The sequence below is a fragment of the Mesocricetus auratus genome, unplaced genomic scaffold, assembly GCF_017639785.1.
Source record: "Mesocricetus auratus isolate SY011 unplaced genomic scaffold, BCM_Maur_2.0 Super-Scaffold_100008, whole genome shotgun sequence".
Taxonomy (NCBI): Eukaryota; Metazoa; Chordata; class Mammalia; order Rodentia; family Cricetidae; genus Mesocricetus; species Mesocricetus auratus.
Window position 1 is genome coordinate 82329179 of NW_024429192.1, and position 25697 is coordinate 82354875.

At 42.9% G+C, this 25697-nt stretch overlaps 1 protein-coding gene across 3 annotated transcripts in view; it reads left to right on the forward strand.

Moving 5' to 3' along the window:
* The window catches only part of Lmtk2 (lemur tyrosine kinase 2), an 89995-nt gene that overhangs the window by 19055 nt on the left and 45243 nt on the right, over positions 1 to 25697 (forward strand). For 2 of the 3 annotated variants that reach the window (XM_013120495.3, XM_013120498.3), the window contains exons 2-4: positions 8033 to 8157; positions 13754 to 13898; positions 24612 to 24685. In XM_013120495.3, coding sequence (XP_012975949.1) covers positions 8033 to 8157; positions 13754 to 13898; positions 24612 to 24685 — 344 coding nt within the window. The remainder of the gene's footprint in view (positions 1 to 8032; positions 8158 to 13753; positions 13899 to 24611; positions 24686 to 25697) is intronic. The other variant, XM_013120497.3, reaches the window with a different exon arrangement.

A 25697-nucleotide genomic window follows, 5' to 3' on the forward strand; every position in this document is an offset into this window, starting at 1 on the left:
GTAGACTCAGTTGTCAGTAGGTTAGGGTGCAGGATTACTGTGACTACATGGCAAGACTCTGTCTCAAAAACAAAACAAAACAATGGCAACAATAACAATTAGGTCTGGGGTGATAACTCAGTCAGTAAAGTGCTTGCCTTGCAAGTGTGAGGATCTGAGTTCAATCCCCACAACCCATGTAAAAGAAGCTGGGCATGATAGGGCATGCTTATAATTCCAGCACCAGAGAGGCAGAAACACATAGATCTCTTGAACTCCTTGGCCACCCAGCCCAGTCTAGTTGGCAAATTCCAGGCCAGTGAGGACCTTGTCTCAAAAAACAAGGTGGATAGCACCTGAGGAGTGACAGCTGAGGTTGTCTTCTGGCCTCTGCACATGTACATATGCAGTTGCATACTCAAATATGCCTATATATACATGAACATGCACATATGTGAACACATCCATAATTGCAGTGTGGATGAGAGTGCTGGCGAGGTGGGCACAATATGGGTCTGAATTGTGCACACCTCACCGTCACCTAAAACTGATGATGTTTGGACCTAGGGCCTGTGAAGAGGTGACTAAGTTCAAATGAGGTCGGCATGACAGGCTCTTAATGCAACCTGACTGATGTCCTCAAGAAGAGGAAGTTAGGTCAAGGAGACAGCAGGGATATGCACACAGAAGACCACGGAGGATGTGAGGAGAAGGCAGCATCTGCAAGGCTAAAGCAAGAGGCTGCAGGAGAAGCCAACTTGCTGCCACCTTGAGCTTGAACTTCAGCCTGCAGCACTTAAGGAGATCATTTTCTGTTGTTGAAGCCCTGCAGTCAGAAAAGTAATGACCATATCGTAGAAGCATCAGCTGAGCCCTTGTTCTCTCTCTGTGTGTGTGTGTGTGTGTTTGTGTGTGTGTGTGTGTGTGTGTGTACACGTGCGCGCGTGCTCATATATTCTTTGCAGGTGCACGTGTGTTTGTGTGTGGAGGCCAGAGGTCAGTCTTGTTCCTTATGAGCCATGCACCTTATTTTTTGAAGCAGTCTTTATGCTAGGACCTGGGGAGTGAGTGGCAGATCCCTGGTCCCTGATCCCATTTAGCTAGGGACCATTTAAGATTGTGTGATCTATTGTGTGATTGGGAAATGCAGGGAATTGGGCATCCAAAGGCGGATCCTTAACTTGGGACCTTAGGGATGATTCCCACTGCTGGGCAAAGTATTGCAGGGTGAGGTGAGTGTCAGTGGTAGAGTTTCCTGGTAGGTAGAGTGTAAGGCAGTAAAAGAAGATTGATCTGATCTCTCAAGTCGAGAGCAGGGAGCAAGGGCAGCCCAACCAGAATCTAGGCTATGAAGGTGATGGGAGTCAGAGGTTGCAGGACATGCCCTTTGGACTGTCCTGCCAACACCTTGATCTTGAGCTTGGAATCTGGAAAGTAATGCTTTCTGGTTGAGTCACCCATCTTGGGAGTTGTTGCTGTAGTCCTAGCATACTAAAACAATAATTCAGTAGTAGATAAGGACATGTGTTGCCAAGCCCAGCAGCCAACAACCTGAGCGTAACTACCAGGACCCACATGGTAGAAGCCCCACTCTGAAACCAACAGTGGTATAACACTGGCAACTTGTTTTCTAAAGTAGTTGTCAGTAGTGAATAAGTGAATGGGAGTGGGGGAATGCTGTCATTATTATTAATGTTACTATGGCCACCCCTGCCACAGCCACCACCACCACCACCATGGATTGAATCCAGGGGCTTCCACATGTTAGGCCAACACGGGCCAGCACACAACCATTGTGTTACATACCCAGCCATTAGGCTATGGTTTTAAACAAATAAGCCATTGGCTCTTGGAGTACTGATTGATCAGAGGCCTGAAACAGCATATATCTAAAAGGTGAGCCTGGAACATAGCGGAGAACAGCAATCCAAGGCTGCTGGGATCTTGGCAGAGGGCTGAGGAGCTGACTGCTGCAGAGCACTGCTGGCCTGTGGGACAATATGGCATTATTACGAATAACTACAAGCCAGGCATGGTGGTTCACTCCTTTAATTCCAGCACTTGACAGGCAGATACATGTAAATCTTTGCAAGTTCAAAGCCAAGCCTGGTCTACATATCTAGTTCCAGGACGGCCAGGGCTATAGAGAGAGACCCTGTCGTAAAAAAGAAAGGAAGGAAGGAAGGAGAGAAGAGAAAAGAAAACTGGATTGGGCATGCCAGGCAGTTTAAGCTAACTAGTTCATAACAAGTTTTCCCCAAAGAGCAACAATAGCCCTCCTAACCTGGTAGCCATCTAACCTACTCATTTTAAAAAATAAACTGGAAAAGGAAGCCTGAGGTGTCTGTGGCATGCCATGCCATTGCCATTGCCTTTGCTGTCTTAAACCAGAGCCTCTGTGATGAGCCACAACTCACTGTAAACATTCTGTTGGAGGACTTGGAGGAAGGTCTTTAGGTCACCTGAGATCCCATGCCGGGGTGGGCTTTTTGGTGAAGCAGATGTGAGTCACCTTCACTTGTGAAAATAATATCCAAAACACTCAGTGGGAACCTTCAGGATGGCTCAGCAGATAAATTGCTTGCTGCACAAGCTTGGTGACCTTAGTTCAGTCCCAGGAGCTGTGTAAGAGTGGAGAGAATTGACTCCATAAAGTTATTCTATGACCTCCATAGGTGTACCACACACACACACACACACACACACACACACACACACACACACACCATTTGTGCACACAGTTTTTTTTTCTTAAAGACATTTATTCATTCCTCAAGCAATGTCTTTGTTGTTGATGCCCTTCCTGGGTTGTAAACAGACATTCACACAGCATCTAGCCTGCCCCTCTCCTTTAACTAGAACTACCAGGTAACTATCTGGCAAATATGAGGAAATTCTTCTCATAAAAATATATCAGTTGGGAACCAAAAGAGGAGTGACAGAAAGAGAGATTGGTGGTGTGTGAGCCCCAGGGGATTTGGACATTGGTCATCAATTTCTTTTTACCGGTGACCCTTTAAAAGGGAGTCCCAGGCAAGTCTCTAATTACTTTTGTGCACAGGTTTCATTGGAGGTTCTAGGCACTATGATCAGATAATTTTCTGGATTTATAATAGCTAAATTAATAGGCAGGTAGCATCCTGATCCACCATGAGTCATTACTGGGAAACTACCACCCTTCCTAAATTACCTGTCTCTGAAGCAAATAGTAGGTACCCACCTACCTCATAGAGTTCCTCAAGTTTTCTGCTTAGTAAGTCAAGTACTAGACAGCTATAAGAGTGCTTTGAAACTGTGGAATCAGAATGCAAAGGGACGTGCTTTCAAGATGCCCGGTGTTTTTTAATAGTGTCTCAGGAGAAGTGCATTAAGAAACCCAAGCCCCTTATTATCTTCCTCCTCCTCTGTGGAGGGAGCCTGGAAGCTGTCTGAAGGTATGGTGATATGCCTGTCACTGCTGATGTTTTTCTGTAGCAGATGATTGCTTTGATTTGTGCATTACCGAATTCTGTAGGAGGATCATGTTAAAGAGAAACTGGCTTAATTGTTTCCTGACAGTTGCAGCCAGAAGCCTTTTCGAGGCTGGGTTTCTAGTTTAACCACTAAGGCCTGGGGATTTCAGTTGTGGTTCTTGCTTCTAGAATTTACTTCCTCTCTGTGGTTGAGCAAACCCAGCTCACCTTCCAGTCTATAGCTTCACTTCCTTATTTTATGGGAGTTTTTCCTTCACCAGTGTGAGGAGGGAAGGCTTGAGCTTGAGCACCAGAATCCACATAAAATTGGAGTATAACATTGAACCACAGTAATCCCAGCAATGGTAAATTGGGAGTTGGAGACTGAATTTCTGGAGCTTCCTGGTCAGCTAGCCTATCCTACCTGGTGAAGTTCTAGGTCAGGGAGAGATCTGAGGACCAGCCGAGATTGTCCTCCAGCCTGCACACACATAAACACATGGACACTGGCATACATTTGTGCTCTGGCCATGAACACATATATACACACACACACACACACACACACACACACACACACACACACACACACACACACACGGAGGGAGGGAGGGAGGGAAGGAAGGAAGGAAGGAAAACAAGAAAGTATTTAAGAAGATAGGTGAGCTTGGCAGAACTCGTTAACACAAGTTTGTCTTTTCATGCCTCCTTAATGGCTCACAAAAGACCAGTGTGTGAATCAGATCATTGCACCAGCCTTCAGGCAGCCCTGTGATCCAGTTTTATAAGAAATAGGTTAGTGTTTGAAACTTAAAAGAGAGGAGAAGATAATGATATCATCTCTGTGAAGTTTAGAGAAGGGGCTTAGAAGTCCTTATGGTGGTGAGCTAGGGTTAAAGTACGTTAGGGTTTTGTAAGTGTAAATGGTAAACCATGGTGCCAGGCCTGGTGGCACACACCTTAGTCCCACACACAGGCAGGTGGAGCTCTGTGAGTTCCAGACCAGCCAGGGCCATATACTGGGACAAAAACTGGAAAAAGGTTAGCCATATGGAGGATTTAGAACCAAATGGAGACTTTAGAGCTATGGTGTCTAAGAAGGGTGGGGACATATTCTTAACACTTGGCCTCCAGTGCTGCTTTCCCACCACAGGCTCTGGGCATATCAATTTCCTTATCTATGATGTAGAGCTGGTCCAGTTATATCAGGTGTTGTGCCAATCAGATGAAATAATGCTGCATTTTTATCAATCTCAGATGCAATCAATTACAAGCCCCACCTTTCCTTTAGTACCATTGCAAAGAAAAGAATGCTGACAGTTAAACCAACTTGGTTTCAGGTGTGATGTACTCAAGATTTAGAGATCTTAAAAGGTAATGGGCAAGTTGGGCCATAATGGCGCACATCTATAATTCTGACACTCAGGATTCTGAGGAAGGAGGATGGAAAGCTTGAGGTTAAAAAACAAGACCTTATCTGGACCAAAAGGGGAGCAGGGCTGGGAAGATGGTCAAGCTTTTCAAGCATTTGTCACTTAAGAGGCCTGGAATTTGGATCTCCTGAATCCATGTGATCTGTGATCACCAGGTGTTCACCATGACAGCCCTCATGCTGGTGTGGGGGTGACTAGCCATATCAGTTCCGGGTTTGATTAAGAGATCAAAGCATTGAGACAAACCATGTGTGTGTTTGTTTTTCTCCCCTTGACAGAGTTTCTCTATGCAATAGGCCTGGCTGTCCTGGAGCTTACTTTGTAGACCAGGCTCAGAGATCCACCTACCTCTGCCTCCCAAGTGCTGGGATTAAAGGCGTGTTACCACCACCTGGCTGACAAACCATGTTTTTAAAACCAGTAAAATCTGACATATTGGATAGGAAAGTACTCAGCTATACAGTTATCTAGGGTTGTATTTGATTTTTATTATGTTCATCCAGGGGATGAGGTGGAGTTATTAACAATAATATTTATTTATTGCTTATAATAAATAATATTTATTACTATTCTAGTAGATTCTTGACAAACCTTGGCTGATATACAGGTCCAGGAAGTCTTGAGCTAGCTCCTCAGCACCTCCTGGTAAGGATGGGGCATCAGTATTGCTTTTACAAATAGACTTTGTAAAATGAACTGCAGTTCATTTTAGGTCTCTCACAATTTTGTTAATGGATGTGCACTGAGCTTTGGATCTGTGTCAGGAGCTGTGCAGCCTAGTCTTGTATCAGCATATGACTACCTGTCCAATGGGTTTCCTCAGGGCAAGACACCTATGGAAATGGATTCTCACTTGGCAAGGACCAGTAGTACACAGGACAGTGTAGAAATTTGCAAAATTGTGCAACTTGCAGGCTCTTTTATTCTTAAGGTTTTTAGTTTTGTCAGTCATATCTGCAACAGCTGTACTTTTCTCTGCAAATTCTGTTCCTTTCTAAATATTTTCCCCTAAGAGTCAGAAGGGGGTTAATACTTCTTCTTCTTCTTCTTTTTTTTTTTTTTTTTTTTTTTAGGTTTTTCGAGACAGGGTTTCTCTGTAGCTTTGGAGGCTGTCCTGGAACTCACTTTGTAGACCAGGCTGGCCTCGAACTCACAGAGATCCGCCTGCCTCTGCCTCCCGAGTGCTGGGATTAAAGGCATGCGCCACCAACGCCCGGCGGGTTAATACTTCTTAAATCTCTTATCTGGAATTAAATAACTACAACTCCCAGTCCTGGGAACTTTTCTGACTCAATGGAGATAATTAGGTACATATGAGAAAATAACACTTGGAACATTAATCATGTCTCACAGTTTTGAAAAGGGGAGTAGGGCATGCATACACACAGACTAGGGGAAAAGCCTTAGGAATACACATAGTGCTAACTGTTGAGAATTAGCTCACTGGACTCCATAGAATCATAGAATCATTGGTAGGATCCTGTGTGCTTCAAGAAGAAAAAGTACAGTATAAAATGTGGGATGGATAGATCCATCTTTATCATACATAGGAGCTTATATTGGTGGAAAAAGTATGGCATAGTGAGATGGGAAAGAGTGCTTTATCAAGGTCTGCCCTTTATAGAGAGATTGAGACATGGGACATTCTTGTAGAAAAGGGGACTGTATAAAAGCATATCTTGGGCTGGACAGACTGACTGTTCTTCCAAAGGTTCTGAGTTCAATTCCCAGCAACCACATGGTGGCTCACAACACTTTGTAATGAGACCTGGTGCCTGGTTCCTCTTCGGCCCTGCACACTCTATTCATAATAAATAAATCTTTAAACAACAACGACAACAACAAAGTATATCTTGCAGAGGTGAAAGAATTGTCTGGGTTTGGATTCTGTTGTCCTTAAAGCATTATACCCATGTAACTTTGTAACCACAAGTAGCTGCCAGCTGATATAAGTGCTGCAAGAGCAGGGTGTGTCTGGCTTGATACTTAATTAAATCTGCAAAAATACTGAACTCTATGTCTAGAATAAGGTTATGCAGGGGGTGGGAAGGTGTATTGGGGAAATAAGGTAAAGGGGATCAATGGGGCTTTCATAATTATTACAATGTATTCCTTAAATTGTGATGTATTTCTTGTTAGTTGTTGGTTTGGGTTTCTTTTTATGTTTTTGTTTGTTTTTGGTTTTTCGAGACAGGATTTCTCTGTGGCTTTCGAGGCTGCCCTGGAACTAGCTCTTGTAGACCAGGCTGGTCTCGAACTCACAGAGATCCACCTGCCTCTGCCTCCCGAGTGCTAGGATTAAAGGTGTGAGTCATCACTGCCCAGCTGTGATGTATTTCTTAAAAGTAAAAAATAAAAGCCAATAATAAAGCTGTTCATGTAATCCTGGTAAGAAAAAATTCTGTTTAATTATAAATAAAGATAGTCTGAGTTATTCGGGGCCACTTGAGTGCAGTACACTTGGTGGTCAGAAGTTTTCCTTGTGCCTATACCCCTTCCCCACCTCAAGACCTGACAGGAGCTGAGGCTGAACCCTGGCAGATCTGCTCTTAAGGCATAAAGTCTAGAAGGGGACACATGGTGACTTGATAGTGACAAGACCCCCTGGATCACATGGTCAGAGTTCACAACACCCAGAACAAGTCATGTGCCTCAGATGTGCTGCAAGTGCACGAGTTGAGGTGTTCCCTCTTGTGCTGTTTTAGATTCTCCCAAATATCTGTAATCTCCATAGCCTTGGGAAGATCAGGCCACCCAAGTTGAGGGACATACACATAACTGATCAGTAGTCTCTAAAGTGTTAGGAAAAGTGAGAAATTGTCAGAAATTGGAGGAGACTAGGAGACAGTTCAAGGGCAGTCTGAAGCTTGGCTCATCCTACCTACCAGTCTTGTTCTCACAATGGGAAAGTGCCACACAGATGTAAGATCTGAACATCAGTGAAGCTCAGTAAAAGGGCTGTAACTATTTTCTCTGCAGTGCCTCTCCAAATCTACTGCTGTTTTAAAATACAAAGTTGACTTGGCCAGCACTTGGCCTCTTTTAGAGTGGTAAAGCAATATTTTTTGTGAGCTCTTACTCCCATTTATGTGTAGAAGGAAAGGTGTTGGTCCAGTCAGTTAAAGTTGACTTATGAATTATGTTTTAACATAATTTCTGTCTTTGCAGGGGAAGCGCCTATTACAGAAGTTCCCTCCCTGTTTGTGATCCTATCGGTATGCAGTTTAATGATACTGATAGTGTTAATTGCAAACTGTGTTTCCTGCTGTAAGGACCCAGAAATAGACTTTAAGGTGAGCACAGATGGCATGGACATTTAAAATCATCTGCGATTTTTAAAATGATGTGTGTGTGTGTCTGTGTGTCTGTGTGTGTGTGTGTGTGTCTGTGTGTGTGTGTGTGTGTTTACATGCACAGGTGAGTAAACATGGAAGCCAGACTACAACCTCAGGTGTCACCCTTAGTAATACACCTTTTGAGGCAGAGTTTCTTGCTGGCCTGGAGTTTGCTGTGTAGGCTGGACTGGTTGACCATCAAACTCCGGGGATCCTCTTGTCTCTTTTACTTCCCTAGTGCTGGGCCCTGCAACCACATCCAGCATTTTTATTTGTATTTGGGAGATTGAACTCAGGTCCTCCTCATGTGTACAAGGCAAGGAGTTTATGACTGAGTATTTCCCCAACCCTAGAATATCTGACACATTTATCAGTAGCATTGCTGTGGATCACATTCTCTTGGGAGCAAGGGTCACTGGACTTTTCTTTTCCTGTCCTTCTATGTAGCAAAACATTGTGGGCCACACAATCTCTCTGTCATAGCCTTCTTACCCTCCACCCTGCCATTGTAGTGCTGTATCAGTGACAGATGCTCTGTTAACAAATGGGCCTGGCTTTGTGCCAATAGAATTTGATTTACAAAAGTAGGTGGCTTGGAATTGGCTTATCAATTATAGTTTGCCAGCCCTGCTTTAGGGAGTCTGTGTGTGTGTGTGTGTGTGTGTGTGTGTGTGTGTGTGTGTGTGTACACATGTATGTGCAAGTATACTTCCATATATATATATCTTCTCTGTACATATAGAGACCAGAGGTCAACCTTATAGATTGTTCTTTGGGAGCCATACCAAGATAGGTCTCTCACTGGGGTATAGTTCTTGGATAAGGCTAGACTGACTGGTCAGTGACTCCCAGGGTTCTGCCTGTCTCTATCTCCTTAGCAATGGGATTACAAGTGTGCATCACCATGTCTGGATTTTTTGTTTGCTTTGGTTTTTGAAGACAAGATTTGTCTGTGTTGCTCTGACTGTCCTGGAACTCACTGTACAGACCAAGTTGGCCTCAAACTTAGAGATGCACTTGCCTCAGTCTCCTAAGGGATGGGATTAAAGGCATGCCACCACTGCCTGGCTTATGTTTGCCTTTTTACATGAGTGCTGGAGATTGAATTCAGTTTACCTACCAAGCTGTCTCCCCAGTCTTCTTGGAACCTTTTGACAGCAAGTACCACTTACTGGTGGTATGTCTTTTTTTTTTTTTTTTTTTTTTTTTTTGAGACAGGGTTTCTCTGTATTGTTTTGGAGGCTGTCCTGGAACTCGCTCTGTAAACCAGGCTGGCCTTGAACTCACAGAAATCTGCCTGTGTCTGTCTCCCGAGTGCTGGGATTAAAGGCATGTGCTACCAACGCCCGGCTTTGGTGGTATGTCTTAAGTTTTTGTTTAAATAAGTAACTATGTGGTGATCGAATTCACTTATTTAGAGTCTGTCTGTACAGAAGATCAGGCAGGTTTTGTTTCTTTCAGGCTTTTGTATAAGCTGGCAAGTTTGTGATTATTAGCTCACCAAAGCAAAGGGATTTCTTCAGTGTTTTGTATATGAAGAAGGGTACTGGAAACCTCAAGTTTGTCTCTAAACCTTAGTTCCCCAAAGAGAATAACACTTCCTACTAGGACGCTTCTATCTACAGTCCTTATAACAGAGGGTCTGGCCTAGTAATAACAGATGGATGGGATCTACCAGCAAACCAACTGGGAACTCTTTCTAGAAATCATTGCCCATGTGTTGACACATTAGGGCCTCACAACATTTGTTTAAAAGGAGTATATAAGCTGGGTGTGATGGCTGCACGAATGTAATCCTAGCACATGGGAAGCTGAGGGAGAAGGATTGCTAGTTCTAGGACAGCCTGTCTCAAAGCACTTCCACAGTAAGCATTCTGTGGATGAGCTATCTCTCCAGACCCCCTCATATCATTTTTATTTTGTGCTCTCTTCACTTGAGTCTGTGATGCCTCTGAGGAGATGGGGAAGTGCAGTGTCCTCCTGGCTCAACGTTTTGCCCTGCACAGAAAGCTAAATGCAGGGGAACCCTCAGTCTAGATCAGTCTGTGATAGTGGTGACCTGTGGACATCTGTGGGCTTTATGCATAAACACCCTGCCCCCAAATGCTCACATTGATGCACACACTTCTGTGGGAACTTCCTGACTTCCCTGTTGGGAGCATGCCAAGAGCTAGAGAATCTGTATCCCCTGACCATCAGTTCTGCCAAGGGACTTTGCACAGAAACCTGGCTACTTGGGGACAGAGATAAAAGTCTGATGGGGTTGCTCATATCAAAGTCTGGCCTCTTCTCGTGTTTCCAGATACCTCATCCTTGCCTTAGACTGATCTGGGTTTTTGAATGTGAGTATTCACAAGGGAGCCAATTGTGATGCAGCTCAGAGTCTGGGAATGTACATCACTTTGCAGCTGCCCCATGACTGATGTAAGGCTGCAGTGTGTTGAGCTCTCCAACTTCAGAGTTTGTGACTGAATGAGTATTGATGTTGATGACTTGTTGGTTGGGTTTCTTTAGACTTAGAGCTCTGCAGTTGCAGGGACTCAGTGGACCTGCGGAAGACATTTACGGATCAGGAAACCATTTGCCCTTATGTCAGTATTTATTATTATTATTATTCAGTATCCTCTCCTTGAATCTTTAGAGTCATCTATTGGCATATCTATTGGTGTGCCATAGTTGCTGCCAAATTTTAAGTGACTTTTTTTATACAAAATTTAAAAAAATTATTATGTATGCAGTGTTATGCCTACATTCCAGAAGATGGCACCGTGTCTCTTTATAGATGGTTTTGAGCCACCATGTGGTTGCTGGGAAAATTGAACTCAGGACCTTTGGAAGAGCAGCCTGTGCTCTTAACCTCTGAGCCATTTCTCCAGCCCTTAAGTGACACTTTTAAGGTATGATGGATGAAGTCCTTTTAACAAGAGTGAGTTTATGAATGTACAACTGGGAGCTGGGGTGTAACGTGTAGTTTTCCTCTGCCAGCCGCTTGGGCTCTGCCACAGTTGCAGTCCCCAAATAACACACAGGAGGCTTATTGTTGTCCGTTTGCTTGTTTCTTACTGGCTAACCCATAATTGTTAATCTAAGTATTTCTCTTACTGGAGAAAAGGGTTCCGGGCATCTTACTTCTCTGGCGGGCTACATTGTCTCTGCTGTGTCTCTCTTTCCCAGAATCCTCCTCAACTCCTAGTCCCACCTATCTTGCTTCTCTATTGGCCAGCGTGGTTTATTGACATATACACAGGACTTCCCCATCACTGGGGAGATGGTGCGGTAGGTAGAGCAGTTGCTATGTAAGCATGAGGATCTGAGTTCAAATCCTCAGAACTGTGTAAAGCCAGATACAGTAACAGGTGTCTGTAATCCCGGTGCCCCAGTGGGGTGATGGGAGGCTTCCCATAAACCAGAGGGCCACCTAGCCTGGCATATGTAATAGAGAACAATAGAGACCCTATCTCAACAGTGGAAGGCAAAGGCCAGTACCCAAACTTGTCCTCTCACCCACAGACACAAAAATGGAACAGTTATTTTTCTCCCTCTTTTCCTTATTTATTTTCTTGAACAAACTCTCATATAGCCCCTAGTGGCCTTGAGCTCCTGACCCTCCTTCCTCCACTTGCCAAGTGCTGTAAGCCATCACACCCAGCTTCTTTTCCCCTTTGAACCAGTGTCCCAATCTGCAACTGAGGCTGGCCTTGACCTGAAGATGCTGCTGGCTCACCCAGTGCTACACCATCACACCTAATATTGAACTTTCAGAACCTCATTTTTCCTGTATGCAAATAGCAATAATGTTGTTTAGACTGTCTGCTCACATGTATGCAGAAACCTAAATGTCAGGAGTCTCCCATTACTATTTGTAGGTTTTTTTCTTGTAGTGAGTGGGCTACTAAGGGAATGTGACAGAAAAGAAAAGTAAAAAGGGTGATGGCAGAAAAATGGAAGAGTTTGTTCATGGATCTGTTCTCTGTTTATATTCTGGTGCTCTGAGGGGTGACACTTGATGGTTATCCAAAGTAAGAAATGACTTGTTAATCTTCTGTAGCTCCCTTAAATTCACCTGGGGCCCAAAGGACACCCAGCTCACAGGGATGAGGATAGGAAGGGTCAAGACAGCGTTTGTCCAGCCAAGTCATTGAAGATTCCCGAAGCTTGATAGTTGCAGTCTCAGTTGGTTTTGTTTGACGTGCTGGGATGGAACCTAGGCTAGTGCAGTGTCATTGACTGATGCTCTTTTTTTTTTTTTTTTTTTTTTTTGATTTTTGAGACAGGGTTTCTCCGAGGCTTTTGGAGGCTGTCCTGGAACTAGCTCTTGTAGACCAGGCTGGCATCGAACTCACAGAGATCCGCCTGCCTCTGCCTCCCGAGTGCTGGGATTAAAGGCGTGCGCCACCAACGCCCGGCTCTGATGCTCTCTTTTTACTGTAACCCATTTATTTATTTTGAGACATGCTCTCACTAAGTTGATGAGGCTGGCCTTGAACTTACTCTATAGTAGAGATTGGACTTGAACTTTTTATAGTGCCTAGGTTTCCTGAGTAACTGGGTTACACGGCATGTGCTACCACACCCAGCTCCTGGTATACTTTCTTTTTTAAAGCAGGGTACTTTTATTATTTTTAAGCTGTGTGTATATAGGTATGTGCATAAGCACGTATGAAAAGCCAACTGTTACTGCTGTAGGGACTGAGAACTGAACCCAGATTCTTTGCAAGAGCAAGAAGTGCTCTTAACAACTGAACCATCTCTCCAGCTGCTTAAATATCTGAATTTTTAAACTTCTTATTTCAGTAGAAATCACATTGCAGTTAGAAGTGCAATTAGAAAGTTTCAGAATCAAATTAACTTTGACCCAGTTTGCAAAGAGATTTGTGAAAGGAAATAATGATTTTTTTGAAAGAATTGTTTAATCTTTTAACAATTCTTGGCCTCTTTAGTCCTTGAAACTTTTAAGCCTGGGCAAGTATTTCCATGTTAAGTTCTGTGGGCATTTTAGAAATTTTTGTTTTTAAGTTGTCAGTTAAAAAAAACATAAAATATTCATTGCTTACTTTAAAATCTTACTTATTCTCATTCCAGATATGGTGATACATGCCTGCTGTCCTAGAACTTGGGGAGTAAGAGCAGGAGGGTCAGGAGCTGCAGGCTAGCCTAGGATACGGGAGACTGGAGTGAAAAACAAAGCAAAATAAGAAAGAAAACATCTTATTTATTCTGCTATTTGGAATTAGTGAGCGTGATTACTTGTGCTTTTTTTTTTTTTTTCTTTTTTGGTTTTTTGAGACAGGGTTTTTCTGTATTGCTTTGGAGGTTGTCCTGGAACTTGCTCTGTAGACCAGGGTGGCCTTGAACTCACAGAGATCCTCCTGCCTTTGCCTCCCAAGTGCTGGGACTAAAGGCGTGCACCACTAGCGCCTGGCTACTTGTGCTTTTTACCAGAAGTGAATATGAATTAGATAAAGCTGTGGCGGGGTGTTCCAAATCAGTGTTCAAACACTCCTTGTTTCAACATTCACAGCCTGCTTTTCATATGCACTTTTTTTGATTGCAGGAATTTGAAGATAATTTTGATGATGAGATAGATTTCACACCACCAGCAGAAGACACCCCCTCCATCCAATCCCCAGCAGAAGTCTTCACACTCTCAGTGCCAAATATTTCACTCCCAGCTCCATCCCAGTTCCAGTCTTCTGTGGGTAAGACCTTCTGCCCTTGTGTCAGATGTCCGTGAACTCTTTCCAGCATTGAGTGTATAGAAGCCGTGCTCCAGTACAGCCACCCATCTCTTCTCTGCTTGTCTGTTTTTCTTCTACTCCTGGTGACACTGCATTGTGATAGTCAGGCTCATTCTGCAAAAGGTGTCTTTTAAACACGGAAATGGAAGCTGGGTGTACAGCTCAGCTGTTAGAGTGCTTGCTTAGCATTCGCAAAACCATGGGTTCTGTATAACTGGGTGCATAGCAAGTGCCTGTAATCCTGGCACTTGGGAGGAAGAGGCAGGAAGATTAGGAATTCAGGGTCATCCTAGGTTACATTAACCCTTTCTTTAAAAATGTAAAAAGGAGGCTGGGTGGTGGTGGAGCACGCCTTTAATCCCAACACTTGGGAGGCAGAGGCAGGCGGATCTCTGTGAGTTCGAGACCAGCCTGGTCTACAAGAGCTATTCCAGGACAGCCTCCAAAGTCACAGAGAAACCCAGTCTGTAAATCCCCCCTCTGCCCCCCCCAAAAGAAGCAAAAAGGCTCATGTGCTGTCTCTGGAAGCTGGTCATCTACTTAACCTTGATGAGTAGGACCATCTTGAGATAGATTAATTGGACTGGCCTTTCATAAGGGCTTTAGATAGAAGATTTGATGAGACTTTATTTCCTGTTATAATGTAACTGTGGGTGAAGACTGTAAAAGGAAGACTGTTTAAGTGTTTGCAGGTGCTCACCTGGCCTTTCGTGGTAGCCACTGCACTGTGGGATATGTTTAGGGCAGTATAAACCCAGGTTTGTCCTCCTGCAGGCATGTGTCCTGGTTACTGTTCTATCACCATGAAGAGACACCATGACCAAAGCAGTTTATAGAAGAAAGCATTTAATTGGGGTTGGCTTGCAGTTTCAGAGGGTGAGTCCATGATCATCATGGCAGGGAGCATGGCAGCAAACAGGAGCGGTAGTTAAGAGGTTATATACTGATCTGAAAGAAAGTTGGAGGCAGAGAGGAGAGAGACTGGGCCTCACATGGGCTTTTGAAGCCTCAAAGGCCACCTCCAATAACACACCTCCTTCAATAAGGCCACACCTCTTAATTTTTCCCAAAACTGGTCCACCAATTAGGGATCAAGTAATCAAACATATGAGCCTATGGGGGCCATTCTTATTCAAGCCACCACAGCATATGACTAAAAGAAGAAAGCTAGGCAGAGCTGGTGGCACACACCTTTAATACCAGCCCTCTGGAGGTAGAGGCAAGAGGATCTCTGTGAGTTCAAGGCCAGATTGGTCTACATGGTGAATTCCAGGACAGCAAAAGGAAGAAAGGAAGGATGGAAGAAATTAAGTAAGCTAAAACATGGTACTCAGCGGAGATGGCTCGGTGAGTAAAATGCTTACCATGCAAAGACCTAAGGCCAGATTCACCAGCACCACATAAAAGCCGAGCATGGCAGTTTATATGTATAACCCCAGGGTTGGGATTGGGTAGTGACATCCTTGGAGCTTGCTGGCTACGCCAAATCAGTGTAGGCTTCAGGTTCAGCGAGAGACCCTCTTTCAAAACACAAAAGTGGAGAGTTGCAGAGGCTCCAGCGGCCTCTTTGGACATCTGAAGGTAGTAGGCATCCTTGTGATACATATACATACATTCAGGCAAAACCCTAAGACACATAAAATAAATAATTCAAAACAACCTTTAAATGACATGTAGTATATTTTGTAGTGTTTGCCTGTTAACTTCATCTCTCAGGTAATTCTCTCCTTATAAGAGAAAGTGACTGCTGAGAATTCCATATGCATATCTTTGTAGCTTTGCTCTTCAGGGACTAGGAAGAACCAGTGTTGAGAGGCATTCTGGGTGGCTTTACTTCGCCCACATGCAGAAGCATCACTTAGGAAAACGGGGACAGATAAGAGACCATCAACTTTCCTTCAAGGTCTGTTGGGATGATTAGGAGCACAAACAGACATGGGCATGAAAGAAATTACAGTGAGCCAGGCAGCCATGCTTTTTCTTTCTTGAAGCCTCCTTGAATTCCTTCTTGGAGCTGGGGAGATGGCTCACTCTGTACACATAAGGGGCCTGAGGTTGCATTTCCCACTCCCATGTAAAAGGCCTGGCAGCATGACAGCACTGTTAGGCCTGGGTTCACTGGGTGATTCTGTCTCAAAAGCTGAGGTAGGGGAACAGAAGACAACACTTGGCATCGGCCTTCAATCTGCATGCAGCATGCGCACATGGATGCGCGTGCACACACAAATACAGATGTGCACTATAGACAGCTCCCCCTCAAATGTGTCAGTAAATAAATTCTCAATAGGAAGAAATCATTACATATTTCTTTACTTAGAATACTCACAAGTATTTTTATCATCCTGGGATATAAAAGAAATTGCTGTGCTTGGCACTAAATCTAGATGCCATGAATGAAAACACTCTCAGCTGGGTGATGGTGACGCACGCCTTTAATCCCAGCACTCGGGAGGCAGAGGCAGGTGGATCTCTGTGAGTTTGAGACCAGCCTAGTCTACAAAGAGCTAGTTCCAGGACATTCTCCAAAGCCACAGAGAAACCCTGTCTTGAAAAACTAAAAAAAACAAAACAAAAACAAAAAACTTTCAAATCTGATTCATAAAATGAAATGTTCTGTATTAAAAAATACACTATACATCAGTTTGGCATGGTAGCAATTGTAAAGCACATTAATGAGTTCATACAGATGTTTTAAGAAATTAAAGAGAAGCTCGGTGGTGGTGGTGCATACCTTTCATCTCAGGGAGGCTGAGGCAGGCAGATCTCTGAGTTTGAGGACAGTCTGGTCAGCAGAGCAGGTTCCAGGACAATCAGGGCTACAAAGAGAAAAAAGAAATTAAAGAGTGATGTGGGGTAGGGGAGATGGCTCAATTGGTAGTGTTTGAGGACTTGAGTTTGAACCCTAGAACTCAAGTAAAAAAAGCTGGGTGTTGTTGTGCACACTTATAATCCCAGCACTGGGGAGGCTCAGACAGGCAGATCCTTGGTGCTCACTGGCCAGTCAGCCTGTTCTACATGGCAAGCCTCAGATTAGTGAGACTCTCAAAACACAAGATAGCTAGAGAATGACTTCTGCTTCCATATGTATGTGCTTACCCACACGTGCACACAAACTAAGCATAAAGAAGTGCTGTGTCACTAGAACCAAGTAAGCTAGGATGTGAAAGGAGATGGTGATGAGTGAAATTGAAGTGTCCGTATGTGCACACAGAAAAAGCATCATTAATTGATGAAATATCGGCTTTTGGAAAGATGATAACTTCAGGAGGAGCAAGAGGGCGTCCTGGGTGGTTTGGTGAGTGTGGGAAAGGACCCAGGCCCTCCCAGCCCCTCACTGTCAGTGCAGCCAGAGAAGGGAGCTTACTGGTAGAGCATCTGAGTGTGGACGACCTTTATCTTCATCCAGCAGATCTACTTCAAGTAGCTTATCTTTAAGAACCAATTGGGTAACTGTTCAGTGCAAGATGTGCAAAGTAGCAAATTGCAGCACTGTTGGGCAGTGCAGATGGAAGTATCAGTTGGTAGCTCGATAGAGTTACAGGAAATACTGACAATGGTTTGTTGTGTAGTTTGTTGGTGAACTGTGTCTGATTGTGAGAGATAACTTGTGAAAGGTGTGTTACCTGTTCACCAGCAAGTTTAGAAGCCTATTTTTTTTCCTCAGTAGTGTGAGGTTTTTTTTGTTTGTTTGTTTTGTTTTGTTTTGTTTTTGTTTTTTGGTGGGGATGGGTGTCTAATGATTTAGCTCTGGCTGGTCTGGAAGTCACTATGTAGGCCAGGCTGACTTCCAACTTGAAGAGATCAACATGCTCTACCTTCTAAATACTGGAATTAAAGATGTGTACCACCACACCTGGCCATGTAAACACAAAATATATTCTCTTGGTCCTGAAATTAAGGCATAGAAAAGTATTTGTAATGAGATTTCTTCTTTGTTTTTTATAGCTTGTGCTCAGGAATTTTTATTCACATGCACTGAGCTCACCTTGTGCATATAGATTGGTGGTAGAATTCAATTATAAATTAGGCACAGCAAGAGAGAAACGCCTCAAAACAGAACCCTTGAGACAATATAGTGCAGTAAATTCTGTGAATGAGGACTCTCGGACACTCTATCTCTCCTCCACCACACACACACATCATGCCAGATACCAGAGAAAGATGGCAGCATCAAACATGTAAAAACACAGCAGAAGCAAAAGACATTTTGGGGTCTGTGGTCTCGGGGCCTTGCCTGTCCGAAATTCACTCATCAGGGAGTTTCCTCCTGGTGGCTGACACCTTGAACTCCAGTTGCCACCTGCTGCTCCTCTGACAGGGCCACAGGCAAAGCAGGGCTTAGCACTAGACAAGGATTGCTGGGGAGGAGTCTGGTTCTGGTTCTGAGTCAGGTGTGGGAGTCATTCCCAGTGGTCCTTGGAAAGTCATTTGAAGGAGTAGCATGGGTGCTGAGTCAGTAGGTTTGAAGAACAGTAAAGTGTAGAGTTGACATCATGGGTTGAAGCCATGGAGAGCAGGATGGTCTTTGTAGCCCAGGCTGGTCTCCTGTGCCTCCCAAGTACTGGGATCATAGGCATGTGCAACCGTACTCAGCTTCTCTAGGATTTTGTTTTGTTTGGCTTCAAACTCACTGAGATCTGTCTGTCTCTGCCTCTTGAGGACTTTTTTAAATGTATATACTCACCAATTTAAGTATTTTGTTTCCTTTTTTTTTTTTTTTTTTTTTTTTTTGTGATGGTTTCTCTGTCTAGCCCTGGTTGTCCTGGAACTTACTCTGTAGACCAGGCTGGCCTAGAAGTCAGTGATCTACCTGCCTCTGCCTCCCGAGTGCTGGGATTAAAGGCGTGTGCCACTACTTCCCAGTTTATACTGTTTTTTGTAAAGCAGTTTTAGGATAATAGCAAATTGAGGAGTTACAGTAGTCTCTGGTATAGCTCTTCTTGCCCACATGTATAACCACCCCCCTCTTTATTCAGCTATAATGGTAAATATTCTCTTTGTATTGTGCTCGCTGTCTGTCTGTCTGTCTGTCTGTCTGTCTGTCTGTCTGTCTATAGTGTATAGGCAGTTGGTCATGTCTCCCAGGTGATTCCAAAGCTAGTCAACTTGACAGTAAAGATCAACCATCACAGCAATATATCCTGAAGATAAATTTCCTTATCAATAAAAATACCTTGTTTATTCTTGCTTATAGTTTGTAGTACTTGCATTTTTATATACTCTTAGCATAGTTTATCTAACCAGTTTAATTGGTAGATATTTTTGTTCTTTTTAATCTTTTTTTAAATATTTTATTTATTATGTATACATTCTTCTGCATGTGTGCCAGCAGAAGGCATCAGATCTCATTCAAGGTGGTTGTGAGCCACCATGTGGTTGCTGGGAATTGAACTCAGGACCTCTGGAAGAACAGTCAGTGCTCTTAACCTCTGAGCCATCTCTCCAGCCCCTGTTCTTTTTTATCTTAACCTATTAAAAAATAAAGCTTGTGGTTGGCCAGAGAGGGCCTGAATTTGGTTCCTAGCACCTATATTGGGTGGCTTACTACTGCCTGTAATTCTGGACCGGAGACATCTGATATCTCTGGATTCCTAGGGGAAATCCCCATACACATATAACTAAAAAAGTAGGTGGGCAGGCAAGTTGGCTCACTGTGTAAAGGTACTTGCTACGAAGCTTGATGGACAACCCGAGTTCAACCCCTGGAATCCATGTGGTGGAAGGAAAAGACCAACTTCCACTCATTGTCCTCTGACCTCAATATGCTTGCCATGGTATGTACAAACCTACTACTGACCCCCCACACTAAACAAACAAATGAATGAAAGTTAACTCATTTGTGGAATTTCTTCTTATACTTTTGATGGATGTTGTCAGCTTACTCTTCTTCAAGAGTTGTATATTGATATTCCTGCATGTCAAGTGGGGATTTTTATGCTATTGCTTATGAAGCTAAGGTGGTATGAATTCATATTAGTGCTATACATTTAAGATATTAACTATAATCTCCATGGTAGCTGCTAAAATAAAATCCAATAAGGGATGTCACTGAAAAACCCCACAAATACAAGAAAAAGACTTTGATGAGCATGGTTCCTGGTTTTATTTTATTTACTTTGCATTTAGTTTTTTTTGTTGTTGTTGTTGTTTTTGGTTTTTTTGTGTGTGGTTTTTTTTGGGGGGGGGAGACTTAGTTCATGCATGCCTGTGGGTGGGTGGGTATCTATCTACCTACCTATCTATCTACCTGTCTGTCTACCTGTCTACCTGTCTGTCTGTCTGTCTGTCTGTCTGTCTGTCTGTCTGTCTGTCTATCTATCTATCTATCTATCTATATTTGAATTTAGAGATAGGGTCTTTTTCTGAATCTGGCTAGTTACTACCCACCCCCTTGCCTCCCATCCTGGGATTACAGACACACGATTGCTGCACCTGACTAGTGGATATTGGGGATCTGAACTTAGTTCTACATGCTTGAGCAGCAAGCACTTTAACCATCTTCCTAGATGCTATGTTTAGCTTGTGTGCTCGCACTCTCTCTCTTTCATTTTGTTTTTCAAGACAGGGTTTCTCTGTGTAACAGCCCTGACTGTCCTGGAACTCACTCATTAGAACAGGCTGGCCTGGAACTCACAGAGATCTGCCTGTTTCTGCCTCCTAAGTACTGGGATTAAAGGTGTGTACCACTACCTCCTGGCTCAAAATTGCACTTTTAAAAATCTTGCTGGTCTGGAGAGGTGGCTCAGCAGTTAAGAACTCACAACCATCTGTAACTCCAGTTCCAGGGATCCATTTCCTCTCTGGCCTTCATGGGCACCAGGCATGCACTTGGTGTGCATACAGGCATGCAGGCAAAACTCATACCTGTACATCTTTTGCAAGTAAAAACTATTTATTATGATAAGAACTTCTTTTTGTGGTGCTGAGGATGGAATCCAGAGGTTCATGCATAGTAGGCAAGCACTCATTGAACTACACTCACAGCCTTACTTTTTACATTTTAAGGTTTTTGCTTCAAAGTTAAATCCATAGCCTATCTTGAGTTGATTTATAGGTATGGGAATCGAAGTCTGGTCTTGGTAGATCTCTGCATCTTTTAGGCTTCATTCACTCCTTGGTCCTCCTGAGCCCTATGCTCCAACATTTATGGGTCTTTTATAGGCTTTCTATTCTCTTCTGTTAGCTAATATTGCCACTGTCTTCATTATAATAGCTTAATTGTAGCATGTGATTTTTACGTATTATTACATTCTTCAGGCTTTCTTTTTCACTCTCTGTTTCCTTTGACCCATAAAAATTTTTCATTTCTGTGCAGTCCAGTTTATTTCCCCCCTTTCTGTTGCATGTGTATTCATTTCATAATCTAAAAACCATTATCATATCCAAGATCCCAAAGATTATATCCTTGTATCTTTTATGAGTTTCATACTTTCAGCTTTTAAATGTAGCTCTCTGATCTCATCTCTGTTTTTAAAGATTTGTTTGTATATTTTTATGTGTTTAAGTGTATGTGTATGCACCACAGGCATGCCTGTTGACCTCTGCAGTCAGAAGAGGATGCCAGCCCCTAGGAAATGGAGTTACAGATAGTGGTTGTGAGTCTCCATGTGGGTGCTGGGAACTGAATCTGGATCCTCTGCAAGAACAACAAACACTGAGCTAGCTATCTTTCTAGCCCTGTGATCTATTGACCATCCCCCATTCGTCACCATCCTTCCTGTTTTTATTTGTGTGTGTGTGTGTGTGTGTGAGAGAGAGAGAGAGAGAGATCAGAGATCAGAGCTCAACTTGTGGGAGTTAGCTAAGGTTCTGGGCATTAAACTCATTGAACTCTGGTAGTTAGTCTTCCTAGCAGGCACTCTCACCGCTGAGTCATTATGCTGGACCCTCTGATCTGTTTTCAGTTATTTTTTTTACATTGTGTAACGTTTAGTCTTCCTGCTCACTGCCTGGGTCCTGTTGCTGCTTTCAGCCCCCAAATAACACACAAGACACTATATTAATTATGAAGCTGAAGCTGTTGGCTGTTTGCTTGGTTTCTTATCGGCTAGCTCTGACTTTATTATTGACCTATAATTGCTAATATATATTTTATAAGGACTTACCTTTTTGAGAATGCAGCCTCTTGTGTCCTTTTCTCCCAGGAGATCACATGGTGACGACTCTCTTTACTACATTTCCCAGAATCCTCTTTGACTCCTAGTCCCACTATTTTGCTTCCCTATTGGCCAACAATGTTTTATTTATACCAATCAAACATATATGCAGAAGGACTTCCCCCATCAGAAAAGGACATTTTTTTATTGCTTGTTTTTTAGCTATCTGTGGTCTCCTGTAGCCCTTCAATTCTTGTAGTTGAGAGGATGGTCTTGAATTCTTGGTCCTCTTGCCTCCACATTCCCCCCCAAGTGCTAGGATTACAGGTGTGTGCCACCATACCTGATTTTATGAGGTTGGAACCTGAGGCTTTCAATAGGCTAGCAAGTACTCTGACTGAACTATCTCCCAAGTCCAAGGATACGATCTTAGAGTTTAATTTTAGAGTTTAATTAATAATGTGGTTATCCAGCTGTCCCAAGAGCAGTGTCTAAAGACTCTGGTTTTTCCCCCATTGAATTGTAATGTGGCACCTTCACATTTTTTCAAAAAATACTTTTGGTATTTTTAATTATGTGTGTCTGTATGGGTGTTTTGTCTACATGCCTGGTGCCCATGGAATCCAGAGGAAGGTACTGGATTCCCTGGAACTGGAGTTAAGGACTGTTGTGAGCCACCATGCTGGGAACCAAACTTGAGTCTTTTGTAAAACCTTTGAGTGCTCTTAACTGCTGAGTCTCTTACTCAGGTTTGGTTCTCAGTACCCACATTGGAATCAGAGGATCTGATGGTACCCCCACAGTATACATACAGACAAGCAGGTCTGCACACAAATAATAAGTAAATAAATATAAGCTAAACCTGAGTCCTCTGGAAGAGTAGCAAGTGCTCTTAACTGGTAAGCATCTCTCTAGCCCAATCATGGAACCAAAATTACATTTACGTATTTATTTCTTTAGTGTATTATGTGGGTGGCATGGTGTTCTGAGGACAGCTGGTGGGAATTTGTTCATTGCCTCCACCATGTTAGTTCCAGGGGTCAAACTTAGGTCATTAGTAGATTTGGCAAGTAGGTACCTTTACCCAGTGAGCCATCTTGTCAACCTTGACACCTGTTTTAAAGAAAACCACTTCATCACATTTGTTTGGATTGCTTTTTAAATCTTAACGTTAATATTTTTCCTTTTGGAAAAGATTTATTTTTATTATTTTTAATTTTGTATATGTGCATGTTTACATCAGGTGCCAGTGGAGGGCAGAGGAATCAGATTCCCTAGAGCTAGAGTTACAGGAGTAAGCCATCATGTGGGTGCAATAGAACCCAGGTCCTCTGGAAGAGCAGCAAACGATCTTAACCATAGAGTCATCTCTTCAGCACCTCTCTTGTTTTTGTGTTTATTTTTTAATACTGATGGTTGAAATAAAGATTATGATTAACATCGTATATTTATAACAATAGAGCTTTAATTGATGGCAGTTTCACAAATTGGACTGGGGAAGGTCTCTCCACCCCACCCCCAGACAGGATTTCTCTGTAGACCAGGCTTGCTGGCCTCTAACTCAGAGATCTACCTGCCTCTGCCTCCCGAGAGCTGAGATTAAAGTGTGCTACACCACCTTTCACAGTTCTGAGTTTCTTTTCATTGTCCTTCCATCACATACTGAATAGCATTTATTTATTGCAGGGCAGGCATATTGGTAGCAAACTCCAGCACTGCTTATCTGAAAGGTCTTCAATTTGGAATGTGGTTTTGCCAGATATAGCATTCTTAGTTCGAAGGTCTTTTTCTCCCAGCACTTTATCTTGGGAGCCCACTGCCTTCTGGCCTCCATTTCTGATGACTAATTGGCTGTAAGTTTTATTTAGGATCTTGTGTATACAGTGAGTCATTTCTGCCCTCTCAGGATTCTCTGACTCTCTGCAGTTTGGTTGTTAGGGTCTTGGTGTGGTCTCTTGAGTCTGATATAATTGGAGTTTGCTGAACAGTTTGGATATGGAGATGCATATCCTATAGCAGTAGCAGGCCATTTTCTGCTGCTCTCTTTTTTCTTTCTTCTGGAATTCCCCTTATGTGTATATTGGTCCACTTGATCATGTCCCTATTACAGAGTTATTGATCAAGAAAAGCAAATCCAGTAATATAAGATAGTATAAAAAACTAAGATGTCAAAAATATATTATCAGCATTTAAACTTGAGACTCTGTCATTAGTTTGAAAGAGATGCTAATGTATTTGTTTTCACCTTTATCAGCACAAATATTAAATTTACACAAGTATTTTGCTTTAGAGGTTATATATTTGGCATTTATTTTAAAGATTTATTTTCATTATTTTTTTTTTTGTGTGTGTGTACGTGTATGTGTGTATTGTTGTTGCTTTGAGACAAGGTTTCCTCCTATAGCCCAGGTGGGCCTCAAACTCTTAATCCTCCTCCCTTAGTCTTCCCAAGGTCTGGAGTCAGACACCTGTACCACCATGACTTTTCCTGGCCTCCCTAGATGTTTATATTTTTGTTTACTTAAGACATTGCCTAGATGCTTATATTTTTAATATTCTCTTTCTCTTTTCCCCCCAGAAGGTGTGAAGTCTCAAGTTGCCCGACACAGTCTAAACTATATACAGGAAATTGGAAGTGGCTGGTTTGGAAAGGTAAAGTGCTCCTGACTTTCTTTAACTCCTTCTTGATTATACAGTTCACGCTTTAAAGCTAATTAGGAATTGTGTCATGTGACATTACATATTCTCTGTAGATACTGTAGTGTTAGTAAAAGTTTCCTCATCATCCTTTGCAACTGTGAGGTTGCATGAGTTCAGCTGTGCTGGGTGCAAAACTTTCTAAGAGGTTGTCTTAATTCCATTCAGATTGCTGTAGCAAAATACCATAAGCTTTAAGAAGCAAAAATTTATTTCTTGCAGCTCTGGAGACTGGGTTCCAGTTGATTGGGCATTTGATGAAGGTTTATACATGGTACCTTCTGGCCATTTTCTCACATGATAGAATGGCTTGGATGGACATTCTCTGGGATCTCTTGTAGTTTTTGTTTGTTTGAGATAGACTCTTACTGTGTATCCTTGGCTATCCTCAAACTCATAATGTAGACTAAGCTGGCCTCAAACTCACAGAAATCTGTCTTCCTCTGCCTCCCAAGTACTGGTATTAAAGGAATTCGCTGTTAAGCCTGTTTTTTTAAAATAAAGATTTGTTTGTTTGTTTATTTATTTGTCTATTTGTTTATTTATTCATTTTTATGTATGAAGTGCTTTATCTACATGTATGACTTTATGCCAGAAGAGGACATCAGATCCCACTATAAATGGTTATAAGCCACCATATGGTTGCTGGAAATTGAACTCAGGGCCTTTGGAAGAACAGCCAGTGCTCTTTTTTCTTTTCAATATATGTTTTTATTTAAATTAGAAATGTGAACGTTTCACATGTCAGTCCCAACTCCCTCTCCCATCCCTCCTCCCTTGTCCCTCCAACAGCCCTCCAGTCCCCCACTCAATCCCCACATCATTCCCCAGGGAGGGTGAGACCCTTCTTGGGGGGGGGTCTCTAAAGTCTGTCATTTTATCCTGGGCAGGACCTAGGCCCTTCCTCATGTGTCCAGGCTGAGAGAGCATCCCTCAATTTGGAATGGGCTCCCAAATCTCATTCATA